We start from the raw sequence: 16,287 nt of genomic DNA on the forward strand, positions 1-16,287 counted from the left end.
TTGGCTAGGGAGAGGGGCAAAAAAGGGTCTCAGCATTTCCGCAGGCTCTGGACTTTGTTCCTCACATCCAGACATCACTTTGATCTCTTAATTCTGTGTTAGCTCGCTGTTTTTGTGGTCTTTTTGGTAAGTTGGTGGGGTGGCTTTCCCGTGGCATGCCGGCTCTGAGATTGTTTGCATGCTCTCCGTTGTCTCCTCCTTTCACTGTCCAGAAGGGTCATCCACCTGGCAGCAGGCAGGCTGGTACTGACAAAAGGAGGAATTCTTAACCATCAATGACAGGTAGTAACCAAAACGACAGGTGATTACAATAACAAACAGCTAGAACTCCACTCTGGCAGCAACTGGTCCAACCTGTTCACTCTGCAACCTTTCAATAAAAAATTGGCAGCTTTTTCTACTCATAACAGTACCAAGGTGGTGCCAGGGTGGTACCAAGGTGTCCCTGGGGTCCCTCACCCCACCAGGGATAGCCAGCAGCGCTGCTGCCGGGCTCAGGCGGCTTTTCCAGCCGGGAATGCCCCACTGGCCACCCCCACTGCCCCGTGAACAAGGGCACAGAAGCATCTGTGCAGGCTGGAGGCTGCTTCTCGGGGAAGAACAAAAAATGTGAACAGTGTTTGGGAAGAGGTTTCAAACTCAGGAAGCTTTCCTCTTTTATCAATGTGTTGTCAGTACCACCCCTCCTCGAGGAGAAGGCCTTAAGTCCATCAGCATTTATTTATAGATGCTGAATCAGTTCCCTGGATTTCATTCCCTGCCTGTGCACTTCAGCGAGCTGACTCACAGCCCATAGCTGGGAATCCTCCTGCTGCAGATTTCTGCATGAAGCTGAATGTAGTCTCAAGCCAACTCCTAACCACTAGGGCCTCAGGGAGCTGGAGCATTGATTCATCATATGCCTGCAATAAGTGCAGCCTAAAAGCTGTTTCAGATCAAAATAGCAGCTCAAGCATACCAATCTGAATGCATGAAAAGACATAGAATCCATGTTCATACCTTCTGTTAAAAAATCACTGAAAATATTGTTGTTATTACCTACATACAGAATCATAGAATCATACCATGGCTTGAGATTTTACTGATCATCTAGTTCAGCCCCCTGCCATGGACAGAGACCCCTTGACCAGGTTGCTCAATACGTCATCCAACCTGGCCTTGAACTCTGCCAGGGATGGGGCATCCACAACTTTCCTGGGCAATCTGTTCCTTTGCCTCAACACCCTCACAGTAAAGGATTTCTTCTGTATATCTAATATAAATTTTCTCTCTTCAGTTTGAACCATTAGTCATTGGCCTATCACCTTAATTCATGATGAATATCCACCCATATAATTTTGAGTCCTCAGGGAGATTTCTTCTGAAGAAAATGTTTCAGTGTTGCTTTAAGAAAAAACTAAAGCTTAAAAAAAAAATAAAAACCAAAACCAAACAAACAAATGACACCCTCCCCCCCAAAACCACCAAAAATTCCAAAAAACCAAGAAAAACAATGAACAAAAATTCCAACCTAGAAATGGGAAGGTAATGAATTATCCATGAGCTTTTGCTGAGGAGTAAAGGGTGTCTGGGAGTTTCAGCATTTTGTGTCACCTTGTAGACAGACACTGTTTTCCAAAGTCAGTTATGTGATGAAGAAGATATTAAGATTAAATGAGCAGTGCAGAACTCAAAAGCAAACCCATAATTATTAATAGATATTGAAATTGGCAGGCAATCGATTTTTAAATTGTCCTTTCACCCTTGTGTGTAACGCGGTTTGCTCACAGTGACAAATTACAGCAGCACTGTGCTGTGACTGTTTCTGCTGGAAGGTTCTCATTACCATTCAGGGGTTTTGCTGGCTCACCAGTGAATCGTGGACAGCATTTCCATCACTGAAGTGTGGCCCAGAAACCAGAGAAAGGATCGGAAACAGAGTCTATAAAAGCCTTTTCTTAAATTCTAAGATGCATTGGGTTCTTGAATAGGACTAAGTTCTTTGGCCTCATTGTTATTATTTCTCATGTATCCCAGAGGAAGTGACAGTACACTCACCCCCTCCATCCCTCTCTTTAAATCTTAGTATTCTTGTTAATCCGTCAGGAAAATAAGAGCAGTAACATGTAATGGACTGAAGGTGCTTTTTTTTTTCTTAATTGAAAAGAACAATCCCCTTAATCCCAGTAGCACTGGGCTGGGATCGGAGGTTTCAATCCAACTTTCATTATTCACCAACATCTCCAAGATAATTATACTAGCAGCCTATAAGAGGACCAAGATAAGCATCTTCTCAGACAAATGATTTTCAGTTGCTAGTCAAAACATGAATCTATTTTGCAGTTGCTACTTGGCATTTGTTTTATAATTTCTTTTTCTTAATCAGAGTTCTAATTAGAACTAATTGCATTTTTGTCTGTCAAAATAGATATTTTTAAGACAGTAAAGCTTTCACGGAGCACATTGCTTTGCTACCATTTCCTATGGCGTAGGTTCAGTATCTCAAGAACACAAACTCCACTGAGACAGGGTGAAATCAATAAGAAAACTTAGAATTTTGGACCTTAAAATTCATATTTGTAGGCAGTCTTGTGTAATTTTACAAGATTCTGTTTGATAAAACAAAAGTAAATATGAGGTCTTCAAAGACTTCAAAACTCGATGCAGTGGGTTTTTGTTCTTCATATACTTCATGTTCTGACAATAGTTCTTGTCTTTGTTCAACACAATTCCACTCTGCTCATTTTTCAAATACCTTGACCATATTTAGGATTCCTGAACAGTTTGGATTTTGTGCCACACACAACAGATCACCTTTGAGAGCGTGTGTTCTAACAAACTTTTGCCGCTTCTGGTATTTTCTTTTTCCACGTTCAGAGTTCTCACATCATCGTTACTGTTTTTTATAACCTGTGTTCAGCTTTGTATTGTTACCAATGAACAAAGCATGTGAACTGAACTCATACTAGACTTTAAGAACAAATGCTAGCTTAAAATTCCAGGTATCTTGGAGGGCAAAAAGGCCTTCTTAAGGTTTTAACCTTTTTTTTTTTCAAGAAATTAGTATAATATCAAATAAGTGAAATTATGGAAGGTACAAACTGTTTTACATGTTCACAAGAAATTGGTTGGTTGATAAAGGGCTTAAATTTCATCAGGGAAAATTTTAGTTAGACTTCAGGAAAAATAGATTTAACCATGTTCATTTAGTTGCACATTAGAAGGGGAGGCCTGTGGACAGTCCACTATTTGAATATTTTACAATGTGAATAGGCAAGCCTCTGTCAGGAATTGTTGGAGTAAATTGAATGCTGCAGTCAAGCAGAGGGATGGATTTGATTGTCTCTCTGATTCCCTCTTTATTGTCTGTGCCTCATTTTCAGTTGAAGGTGCCCACTGTTCAGATTTGTGCAATCCTTGACATGGACATGTGTCCATAAAGGATATTTTGCCCTCAGTTCTTACATGCTGTTTGATGTTGAGCGTGAGCTGTTTCATTCTAGCGCAGCACAAGGCCAAGTACAAGCTGATATTCTCAAGGTAACATGACCCCAAGCAATGCTTACCCCAGCTGACCCTCTACTATTCAGTAATGCATATTCCCCCCAGAGATACTGTCAGACACTATTTTCTTGTCAGATGCTCTCTGATGGTTGGATGTTAACAAGAGCAAGGGCTGATGTGGATATCTGGAACAAAGGAGTGAATTTATCAGCAAGCTAACCAAGGTAAGAAAGTATTTTGTCTACTGATATTACCTAACAACCTGAAGATTCATCCAGCCCTTCAGGGATTGGCATGATGATGCCTTTGATGGGAGGTGGAGGTATATTATTCGTTAAATATTCCATTTTTTCTTCTTAGTTTACCAGCATTTTTCTAGCATTGTTCAGATTTATTCAGCAGAAAATTTCCTGAAACCATGTTGTCATTTCAGCAATGATGGTACTTGCAGCAGGTGAGTGTCAGGGGCATGTTGTGAAATCTATCCGAACCCTCTGTGCACTCTTTTCAATTACAGTGGAATTACTGAAAGGTGAATGAATTACTTTGGGTAGATACCTCTACAACTTGCAAATAAGAGAAAAAGGAAAGAAGCAGTTCTACCAAGAACAGCTGTGATTATTGTAAGATGAAGCTGTCAGATCACCTTCCTCTGGTTGTAACACCAGACATTGCAAAGGCCCTTGAGATGTGCAGCTCTGCAGGAGCAGATCTTACCCACATCTGCAGGAGACATCAAAACATCCATGTACAGCACAGAGGTTACATCACATGCAGCTGGAGCTTGGAGCGTACTTAGCTGCTTATTTGAGATAAGGATTATGGGCCTGTGAACTGAGCTGAAATTTGCTTCAGGGTCAGATTTGTAGGAGGTTTTGAGTCAAATATTGGTTTGTTTGGGACTACTCAAATGTCAGTAGATTAGACAAAGTTCCCTTGAAGGAGATTGCAGGGGGTCCTCCAGGAAGTGTTGAATGAGGGATTGTGGTACTCTGCTCTCAGCCCTTGCTCTGATGTCATAAGAAGCAGTTCTGACAGTAAATGGATATTGTTAAATATTGTTAAATTGAGCTGAGAAGCCAAAGGCAGCCTTAATCACTGCTACCGCGCACCCTCTGTGTCTGCAAGTATCTCCCAACACTGGGTGTGTTCTAGCAGCACTAGCAGGATCAGCATTTTACCTTTGCACCTCTTCAGTCACTGATCCTAATTGCTGATCACAGCATGTGAAGAAGCAATTAAATATGAAAAAGGTCATTTGAAGCCTCAGTCCTGTATGACACTGAGCATGCCTGTGCATTCCTCTGACTCAGCTGGTCACAGGTCTGGGCCAGTTGAGATCACTCACCATCTTGCAGGATGAAACCATGGAATCAAACAACAACACTTCTAATCAATAGCAGAGACAGAAAAAGTGGACTAATTCTGAGCACTGATTGAAAAACCAGATTAAGAATAATTGAGGACAACATCAAAGAGATGAGGAAACTTTTATACCTTTGGGACTGCTTCTCTAGCACACTTTTTTTTACAGTTTCGTGCCAGGAAAAAAAATCTATTGGCTTTTGGTATCAGTTTTAGCAGACCACAGACTGCTCTGATAACTGCTGTTGTAAAGAGGGATGTGACAAATCCACATTTGAGATACAGTGAGCGCCAAATACGGTGTTTCCCCCTGACTCACAAGTATGGATGTGTGTCAGTGCAAGGCAGAGCTCGAGAGCAGTTACAGTGGCTACAATGGGAGTGGGAGAGATGAGAAATTAATGCTGTCACTAAAAAGCAGGTCACAGCTCAGAGAAGAACAGAGAAGCAACACTGCAAGTGTCATTATTTTAGTCTTAAGATACCTTTTCTTTTATCACTTAATAGCATTTACAGAAAGATATTTGGGTTACACTTTCAGGGTTCCTTTCCTTACAAGTTTTTATACACTTATTTTTTCATTCTCTGATAGCTGTATTAGAGTCACCTTTGTAAAAATTACTTGTGATGTCCAGAGGAGATAACTAAAATTGCAGCTGGGAAGTAACAGTGGGAGTAATGAACTCTTGAAACCAATCTTCACCATTTTCATGTGAATAACTTGACAGTAACAGATCAGGAAAATAAAAATCAGGAAATAGAAAGAAGATGATGTAAAACATAAGTGTAAAGGAAATCACTCATAATAGCAGGAATAGAATTGGTGGGCCAATCCAGGTAGAGTGATACCAAGAAATTCTCCTGCACTTAGTTCTTCCCTTTGTTGCAGACAATGAAGTGGTCATCACAGAAAGGAATATAATGAATTCTGGAAGACTGCAATGCTAGCTGTTGAGTTTGGTGACTTTTTTTGTAAAACTGTCCAGAAGAAATAAGAAAGAATTGGATGAGAATGAGAACTTTAAGTGAAACAAAAGATGTTGGACATATTCCATAGTGTCAGCTGCCATTCCACTGCCATGTGAATTCAGAGAGGGTGGCTCCTTTTAGCCTATGAGGTATCACTCAACATTAAAACCATGAAGGTTCCAGCCATATTTTATCTGGCTCTTCTCTGACGGTGCCCAGCAGGAACTATAGGGAGGAGTACAAGGACAAGTAGTGCTTCCCCCACATCACTTTATAAAAACACTTGGGTTTCACCTGCAGATTGTGAGTACAGTGTATTGTCATTGCTATGAGATAGAGTGCTTGTGATGATGCTGTGGCATTACCAGACTGAGTCCTCTAAACACACTTTCCATGTAAAGCAATAGGACACTCACTCTGTCAATACAAATTTGGGCTGATTATGGCATCCTATGAAAGGGTTTGCTGTTATTCAAGTTTGGATGATTTTTCACAAAAAGAGTAGTATATCAGTATATTTATGTGCACAGAAGGGAAAACCACAAAACTCTAGAACAGAAATGGATTTATTTATAAGTTATGAAATCCAAAGTTATCCTTAATTACAAATAGCAATAGAAACAAACAGAAAGCTTGTACAAAGGTAACAGAAGAATGAACAAGTGAACAAGGTCATGCTGGAATCATGTGAATAGAACTCGTTATTTTCTGTGATCATTAACTTACAATTAAAGTGATTTACAATGCACAGGGAATCTGGAAGTTTTGCCCAGACTGACAATCCATTGTTTATTGTGAATCCTATGGGCTTGCTATTACAAATCTATGTTCACAAAAAACAGGGTAAAATACTAATTGCTAATGTTTTTCATTCAGCTGGCTTTTCCAGCAATGTTTCAGCAAGCATGTTTCAGCAGCTTGTGTGCCACATGTGAACATGTCTGAGCTATGAATATGCTGAATTTCTTTCCAAAGAAAATTTATTCTCCAGGGACTTTGAGCTCAGCATGGGTGAAAAAGTAAGCACGAAGATCAGAAGGCTTTTCCTTAATTCTGGATTGATTCAGATGCTTTAATATAATATTGTTAAGTTTCTTCAGCTCTTCTATGTTCTTCTTTTCAGATAGTAGTCTGCTTGATATTTGGTCCACCTCATTTCTAGTTTGAACTTGAAAAGGAGAATGTACCACATTAAATTAGCAACATTTAAGTCAAGAGCATGACTACTCTCACTTGTATTCCTGTGAGACTTTGTAAGGAATTATGATGACTGAAAATATTAAACAGGAAAATAACTACAAAACCTAATAATACGAAGTCATATATCTGGTAGGCTTACCTGCTCACTGCATTCTTTTTTGCTTATTTGCTAGATTCTTCTTTTAGTTTAGTGCAGAGTAATAAAATTATATATGGATCAGATAATTTTTGCAGTTTTCAGAAACATATCCATTAGCGTCAACAGGGAAATTTATCATTTTGGGGCTCAAGACCCAATTTGTGGCATGTATGTGCATCTATTTTATTTTAAATAAAATAAAAATTCTTGCAAATACTGGCATTTCGAGGCCAGCCTCCTCTGGCATGCCAATATGCACTCTTGGAGCTATTTTTATTTTGGCCTTCTGAAGTTAAAAATTTTACCCATGGGCTTTGAAGCTTAAGTGCAATAGTAGCAAGGCTAAATGAATCTATGCCTGTGGGTTGCAAACATCTCAGATTATAGAACACACTATATCTTTATGTATCTAATAAAACATTGTAACATAAACAGAAATACCACTGGAAATCAGTTTCAAAAACCCAGGCCTCCACCATCCTGAGTGGAAGCAAACTGCTTTAATTTTTTAAGTTTTTTTTTTTCACTTTAGTTTATAATTTTTCCACTAGAGCAACCCAGTACTAATTTTTCTATACCAAGGCTCTACTTTTAGCAGCTTCATGTTAAATAAATCTGAAATTCAAGTATGAGATATTTCAATTAGGCTTTTACAATCATATTACTTAAAATCTGCATTATGTTCTTTACTTGTCTGATATTCCTTTGAGAGCCTGTAAAAAAATTTAGTCAAGGGTTAAGATTTCCTGGCCTAAAAGAAAGATCAGGATTTTCGCTATCTTTCAGCAAATTCCCTACTACAGGATATAAGAAATCTTGATTTCATATGGGTTCCAACTCTTTCAAAATAGTCTTGTAAATTGAAATAATGCACCTCAGATTCTATTCAATATTCTTAGCTCAGAAAACCCCAAGATGAGAAGGGTTCCATTAACCAGCCATGTCTTCAGATAAACCTGTCTGAGCAGCCCTAAAAAACTGGAACAGTGATTGTGTTTATAGACCCAATGCTACATGCAAATCTTGATAAATATCTAATTCTTTTTCTTATGCTTAAGACTTTCTTAGTTCCAAATCAATTTCCAGGCAGTATTTTGATGACAAAGGGTCAGGTCTTCCTTCAGGTAGCCTGATTTAAGTGTTAGCCTGGGTGGAATTCCAGGTTCAGTGGAATGACCCCAATACTGAGTTTTATCTGGAAAGGAATGGGAGGCACATTGCCAAAGTATCTCACTGCCTTACAATTACCTTTAAATTTTAGTTTCATTTCCAGCCAGCATTTTTAGCAAGACAGTATAATGCTGCTGAGATAAATTCTTCACAGCTGTTGAAGCTCACAAATCCTTAGCACTAAGAATAAAATCATGCCTTTTAGCCCTGAGACAGTGTTATTTGCCTGTGCTTCTGCCCCAGCACCACGACCCAGTGCCCAGAACCAGCCAAAGCCTTTGACCACGCAAACACAGGAGCAGCATGTTACAGGGTAGCATGACACATTTCAGCAAAGTTATTTTCCCAATTGGCCCTACATTTTCAAGAACTACTCTTTGGTTTACTTACATATTAAGAATATTACAAATGAAACAAGCGCCAAACTGACGGTCAGAGTAAGAACAAAGGTGACGAAGAACAAACGCTGGTTTCCTGCGTTGCTCCCTGCCATACTTTCTCCAGCACCACCCGTGTTGTCTTCCTGGTCTGTTAAGAGATGGCAAACCATTTGGTGATACAGCTTTTTAAGGTTGGTTAGGGTAAGCATGACAAAATGCTTCTGGCATCACGAAATTATGCAGAATACATCGTATATTTGGCCAACAGGTTTTATTCTGTGATATTTCATGAAAGGGGAAGAAATTAGCTTTAACTCAGCTTGAATTTGGAAATGTAAAAAATTATACATCTGTTACAGCTGTTAGAATACATTCAACAAAAATGTTTCTGTGTTGAAATACAGTGTTTTGTTGAAGTTGACCTGTTTTACAGTTCAGAGTTTTACAGCTGTTGTACAAGTACAAAGGTTGCAATGAAGTTTTCTTCGGGCAGATTTGTAAGGGCTTGATTGTATTTAACCTTTTCAAAAGGGAAGAAAGCGAAATTCATATTGAAAACCAAGGTACAGATTCATCATACACATTCATCCTCTAGATATGCTTCTTTTTCTGTTTAATGAGAAGTATCCCTGGGATTATTAATCTCCCAAAGTACACACCTCAGTTAAGCCCCTAATGTTGGACAGAATGAATTTAGGTCTTGACTGTTTTATCTTAAAACAAATGTTTCCAATGTTCTTCTTCATCTTTAGGATCTGTTGGTTTCATTCCAGTAAAGAATGAGGCACCAATCCTCCCAATTGTCAGGAATGGAACAGACTCTCACATAGACTACAGATGTTGTCCTTAGAGCACAGGAAGGATGAGGGGAAAAAGAAAGGCACTTTCAGTGCTCACCTTGAATCAGCTCAACAAGCCAGTTCATTGCTTTTTAAAGAATGTGTTGCATATATAGGGAAATTCTGCAGTCAATGAGAGGTGGCAGTAAGCCCCAAAGATAAGTCAAGTGAACACCATGAGGAAATTCATGTGAATGTAAAAAATTTACACTTGAGCCATATTTGTTGAATCTTAAGTTTGTACACCGCTGTAATAACTTACAAAGATTTGGGTTTATTTTCTATTTTGGAGGGAGGAGAAAGCTAATGTAATTTCACTTTGGTGTCAGTCTCATACATATCAAAATTACATGCAAATTACTGTAATTTATCCTTCTGTAATTGCTCTCTTGCCATTCTGAAAGGGAGAGTAGAGTGTGCATCTGTGAAAAATGTATTTCTAGGTCATGTTCTTGTTTTAGCTGGTGGAATTCTCTGAGGTCTTTGCAACTGAGCTTGTAGTGACAAAGCTGAGGAAAGGCTGCATATGCCATTACAGGACTTTAATAATGACTCTACCTAGGGCTGAGCAATTCACTGAGCTGGTAGTTTTCTGGGAATATTTCTGGTTTTCCTTATTTTTGTATTTAACACACTCCTGTCTGTGAGTAAGCTGAAATATTTTCTTGTTTCTCCTTTGAGGTTCTATTCTTATTTGCTTAGCATTCATAACTAATGCACCATATAATAAGTGTCTGCACCAATATTGCTTTCTAATCAGAATAATAGGGATGGCCAGGGCCTGATTCTGCTGCCTGCCAAGCATCCTAAGTTATCAATAGTGGTCTCAAAAGTGGTCTGAGCTAGCTCTGCCTAATGAATACTTCTTACTATTTCATCAGGCTGAACGCGCCAGGCTACAGTGTTGTGAGGAATTGGTGAGCATACATTCTTGTCAAACTGCAAGCAGTGGGAATATTTTATCACCTAAAACATGAAATTACTGCATGGCTCCTACCGAAGAAACTAAACAGCAGATTCATTTCAAACAGCTTTGGATATGTCTCTGATTTTCTGGCAAGAGAACCAGAGTTTTATGCTGCTGGGTAAGTTAGCTGACAGGATGAGATATCTACAGACTTTCTAAGCTTAAAAGTTACATTAGAAGAATAATCTTAGAAGGAACCAAAGGATCTTACAAATTTATTAATAAAATACTTATTAAGCTACCATTTTTTACTGCTGAAATGTAGGGAGGGGCATGCATGTGATTATTCCAGAGAATCACATATGTTCCCACAGAACCTTGTATATTTACCCTAAAAGTAAATAATACTGTCTAATAAAATTGCAAAAGAAAGCAAAACAGTCACACTGAAAGGAGTTTCTTAAAATTAAAATTTATATATGCCATTGTCTCATTTTCCATGTGTAGAAGTGACAATATCAAGTTAATCTGTTTATGAGAAATTAGTGCTTTATGTCTAAAATATTTGCCTTAAATGCAGAAAACAGCACCACTCAGCTAGTTGGATTAGGAAAAGTTGGGGGACTTGGAAACAGAAGTAAGGAGAAAATATTTAAGACCCATAATGAGACGCATGATTAAATCATGGCCACATTTTAACATGGCTGCTGATCTATAAATTTCTTCACTCAAATTTGCCATTACAATAAGGGAAATAAAAGCAGACTCAAATATTGTTATGTGGAATGTTGCTGATGAGCTCCAGGTTTTAAGATATTTTCATGTCACAAAGAACTCAAATTGTAGCTATCACTGGGTGAAAATATTCTTGTTGCTGCGAGAAATCAAAGGCAAAAGCCTTAGCAAACCAGTAGAAATGTGAGAGCCATAACTGAAACTGTGAGTAAAGAAAGTTCAGAAAGTAAAATGCTTAAAGGTTTCACAGGATATTTCAGGTAACTGGTTTGAGTTCTTAGGAGATGAATCTTAAAGGAACGAGCAGAAATTCTCAGGTGCTTCTATTGCCATGTATGAATTTTAGTGCTTGGGAAGAGCTATGATGCTATTTATATAGTAGGTGTATATTGGGCATCACTAGACACATTATTCTGCAAGAGATCACCTCATAAATCCCAACTGAAATAGAAGATAAGATCAGGTTTGAAAGCAAATCCCTAACTAAATGCAAGGATTTTCAGGAACCTAAAGCGGAAATACTCAGCTAAATCATTGTCTGATCTGTCTAAATTATGCCATTTTCAATCTTTTCCTTTTCCTACATTTTTCAGTACAGAGCTTGGCATACCTATTGGCCTATTAGGCTGTTGACATCAGTGACACACGATATGGATTGTATGTACAGAAATCCACAGATCACCTATCATACACACCTAGTGAATGTTGGGACTCAGCTGGACAAACATTTAGCTTGTTTAGGTTGTTTAGGGAATCAACTACATAAAGTTTTCCTTCTCCATGAGTATCAGGCAGGTTAAATTCCAAGGAAGGCCTCTCCATTGTCTCTAAAAGAAACAATAATTTAAAAGGTAAATTAACATATGGCTGTGGGAAATAACTTGTAACAGCTGGTATCCTTTTCTAAGGAAATACTGAGCGGCCTAAACAATTCCTAAAATACAGAGACTTGAAGGACTAACACACTTATTAGATCTTGAAGGCAGGGACAACTCAATACATAGCACTTATTTATTCTTGAAAATCTTCAATAATTAAAACATTTTATTTTTGCATTGTATTTGTTCACATACATATGTGTATGGGGAAAGAGAGAGAAAGAGAAGTCAATTTGACTGGCTCCAGCATTGATTTGAATGGTACCTATTTAGTGTATTATCCTTTGGTTTGGCGAGTACGTGGTAAGAGGAGGTGTAAGATCCTGACCACAGTAAAAGCCAAACCTCCACTAACACCTCTAGGAAAGATGTCACTCAGGTCCTCTTCTTTCAGCATCAAGTAATTGAGACATAAAACAGGGAGAGCAGGTATGAATGTAGGAGATAAGCAACGAGAATATATATCTGTTTATACCTTAGAATATCACTGTGAAGAAAGTTTATATACCTTAGAATATCACTATTATCTGTGAAAAAATATAGTCTACTTTACACTTTTGGACAAATTTTAAAAGCTTTTTCTTCAGACTGGTACCCCTTGCTTTAAAAAAGGCACTGGAGGAAGTTCAATTAGTAAAAGCAATTTCTCTGCAGAGTCTAGGTGCATGAACTCAGTGAATGATTCTTAACATAAATACAGTTTTGAAAGAAGATTATATATAGAAAAAAAGCAATACATAGGGAGGCGGCTTCTATGTATTGCATATTATTCCTTATCAGTCTTTTGCTTTTCTTTACACTACTGTGATTGCAAAAATGTCTTCCAGAAACAACTTACACTTCTAGGCATAAGGAGATGCAGGCATTCTAAGTAGCCATGTTTGTCTACAATTGTCACTGAAAACTCCCTCTGTAATTATTAAAGAAAAATATATTGCTCCAGGTAATATCCCTCTTATTCTAAGATATTCCTTTCTCACCTTAGAATCACAGCCTAAATGTACATTTTTCTTGCTAGTGAATGTAAGGAGGGTGCCCCCACAGATAAGTTTAAATTTGGATTAGAATGCATCTTACCCATTTAGTATTTTATAAAGCTCCCAAGTTCAATTTCATCTGCCAACATAAATCAGCACTTTGTGGGATGCAAACCTCTCTTGATGACTCGTGTTAAGCACCTAAGGGTGATTTCTGAATCCTAGATGGGTTAACTGTCCTCTTGACATGCTTCTGAGCCTTTTCTTCCTCCCCACGGAACACAGAACACAGTGTGACCAGATTCCTAATAAAACACTTAAATTAAAAACCTAAAATTTGAACCCTAATTGTTTGCAGAAAATCCTCACTCCTTCCCTCATCAAACCAAATGCAGAAGATCGCTATAATTCCCCCAAATCTGAGCACACTGCGAAGCAGACACTCAATGAGCCTCTGCAGACTAAGCACTGAAAGCAATCCTGACAACAGGACTTGATCTCCTGCTAGTAGAGGCTGACAGGACTATAAGGATACTTTCATATTTCTCTTTAAAAGCCCATAAGAAAAGACTACAACTTTCTTCTTTCTCTGTTCAGAAGTGTTGCTTCAAAGTGCAAAGAAAACGTAGAAAAGCTGGCATGAGAGGGGTTAACCTTACCTAGTATATGATCTTTGGGTGTGCAGCAGTAACTTCAGGACAGATGGCTGTGTCCACTGTCCTTCCTCTAGAGCATGGCATGGCACCGGGCAGCAGAGTCTGAGCCACATCCCCACCAGAGCTGGCTCTGCCCTGCTGTGTCCCCACAGGCACATCCTCAGCCTACACAGTCATTTTGTGTTTGAGCAGTGTGCCAAAAGTCACCATTGCACGCACAAAAGCTGCCGGTTATTTTTAGATTCTGAAGAGCAGTTGTTTCTCTCTTTTGATTAATACCTCCCTGCAGCTCTAGGGAAGACTCTTCTTAACAGCTTGAGGTGTAATAAATGTGACTACCTTTGATTCATTAGTATTATGAATTCTGTTTTTCTGCACTTATTATTTAAGTATTTGCATATGTAGACACAGTGAGGACTACCATTATTAATTAAAGAAAGTTTATATTACATTTGTTTGATTCCATTGACGTGTCAAAGGAGAAAGGATACAAATATTAGTGCCACTGGACAAAAGTGTTGATTATATTCCCAACAAATCAATCTAAACATTGGGACCTTTGGATTCATTGTATCTTGTACTTTGACCTTGCCTGAAGACTTTTTTCCCCAATACAACTTTTAAATTTCTTCCTAAGAAAAAAAAAACTTGGAACGAAAACACACTGAGAATTCTTCACAGAAAGAAAAAGTAAATAAAGTCTAAAAGGTTAAAAAATATGAGAATGAAACATTACTTACAACATAATTACACTCAGGTAATGTGCCAGTATGGAAGAAATCAGCCAGTGAAAATCATGTGAAGAAAACTTGTTCTGCAGTTCCTCTCTCTACTTTTAGTCCCATAGGAACCTTTCAAGTCCTGCAGTACCCATAAAAGATAGCTGTGAAACAGACTGCCCCTCTCAGTCTATATTTAGAGTTCAGCTTGGCCAAGTATGCTCACTTCTCAATATTGATCTGCTAAACAGAAAACAGCACATACACAGCTCATTTTTATTATATTGGAATTGATAATATCCCACCATGGAGAATGAAGGTTGTTACTGATGATCAGTATTTCACTAATGTTTTGGTTAGTGCCAAACCTCTTGGCTTTAGTGCTTGTCTAAACTGCATTTGCTATGCAGAAGAGTCATATCTACAACACTGTAGCTATGAGTAACCAGTGTGCTATGCAGAAGAGTCATATCTACAGTATTGCAGTCATGAGTATTTTAAAGTCATAGACCAGAAAAACCAGGGTCCTTCCCCCTTCTCCTATACACTTCATGAAATCAAGTGGGACAGTATTATGTGGTAGACTAATTTGTCTGGCATCCTTGGCTGTTCAAAGATTAAATGCTGATGAACTGGTGGTGAGCAGTGCTCCTTTGCTGACAGTTCTTATGATCACTTTTTTCTTGCTGACATTGCAGAAGGCAGTGTTACAGCACATCATACTGACAGGCAGCTAACAGGCAGAGGGACTGCAGCTCAACACCACAAATCCTTTCTGAAGCTGTCCCCATGTCTAAAATTTTGAATCTCTTTAAACTGCCTATAAACATATTTCTCTCTGAGGAAACAAAAGAGAATAAATCACCTGACTCATATTTCTCACCCTAAGCTGACATGTTCTACTGCTCAGAATTGCTCCCTTTCTGCAGGAGTCTCCTGAAGTCCTCCCTCCAAATAAGGATGTGCAAGCCAGGAGAAAAAAAAAAAAAAATCTGTGTGGCATCCATGCCCAAAAACTCCTGACACCAAAGTACTTGTAAGACAAGGACCCAGACCTCTCCAGCTGAAAAGGTCTGCAAACCCAAGGGATGTCTGCAGGGCTGCAGAAGAGCCACGTGGGTCACTGTGGGTGGCAGCTGCAGGGTACCAGGGAAAAGGGCAACCTCCTGCTTGGCCCCCTGCCAGGAGGCGCTGCAGAAACGCTGGACAGGAAGCCACCAAAAGTGCCTGGCAAAGGACACCAAATGCGACTATGCAGCAGCTGCAGGAGACACCAACAGGCTCAAGGGAACAGTTTTGCTCAAAAGGAATGTCTTTGGCCAGGCAAGTACAGGCACACAGCTTCACCTCATTCAAGAATCAGTTTTTGCTCTACTTGGATGACACATAGTCCATCATCAGTTTTCAGTTCAAGGTTTTGTGTAGTCCAAGTGATCAGTTTTGCAAGCCAAACAAGTTCTTATATAGTGGATTTTTGGGGAAAAAAACCAGGTTCAAGCAGAAGGTATAGTATTCATTGACCTTCTTGAATAGGTTCAGCTGTAATCAGAAACTGGGAGGGTAAAAAAAAAAAAAAAACACCACAACCACTCCACCCCAAACTCAACTTTCCCTTATCAGAGCAGGCCACAGTTTCCAGAGGCAGTGTTGTTTTCAATGCAATGTTTGCTTCATCTGGTGACAAACATTTTAAGAATGTTTATTTAAACAAGCACTTTTACAGATCTTCAGGTTCAGAAGCTCCAGCTAGCCAGGTTTCAGTGCCTTTATTACATAACACCCCCCACCCTGCCCCCACTATTCCTAACTCAGTTCTCAGCTACTGGCAAATTTCACTCCTATAGAACCAGAAATTAAGGTTAGAAGAGTA

At 38.9% G+C, this 16,287-nt stretch overlaps 1 protein-coding gene across 2 annotated transcripts; it reads right to left on the reverse strand.

The window, feature by feature from the left end:
• Positions 1-6,365: 6,365 nt before the first annotated feature.
• LSMEM1 (leucine rich single-pass membrane protein 1) lies at positions 6,366-15,393 on the reverse strand. Of its 2 annotated transcripts, none has more exons than XM_059472375.1 (4): positions 14,439-15,393; positions 11,883-12,014; positions 8,717-8,854; positions 6,366-6,985 (listed from the first exon to the last, which is right to left on the reverse strand). In XM_059472375.1, exons 2-4 carry the CDS (start codon positions 12,007-12,009, stop codon positions 6,798-6,800), a joined length of 453 nt encoding a protein of 150 aa, XP_059328358.1. In that variant the 5' UTR covers positions 12,010-12,014; positions 14,439-15,393; the 3' UTR covers positions 6,366-6,797. The 2 variants fall into 2 exon arrangements, with proteins under 2 accessions (XP_059328358.1, XP_059328360.1); XM_059472377.1 differs by lacking the exon at positions 14,439-15,393 and adding an exon at positions 13,702-13,740.
• Between the last annotated feature and the right edge of the window lie 894 nt (positions 15,394-16,287).

The sequence above is a fragment of the Ammospiza nelsoni genome, chromosome 5 (genome assembly GCF_027579445.1).
Source record: "Ammospiza nelsoni isolate bAmmNel1 chromosome 5, bAmmNel1.pri, whole genome shotgun sequence".
Classification (NCBI taxonomy): domain Eukaryota; kingdom Metazoa; phylum Chordata; class Aves; order Passeriformes; family Passerellidae; genus Ammospiza; species Ammospiza nelsoni.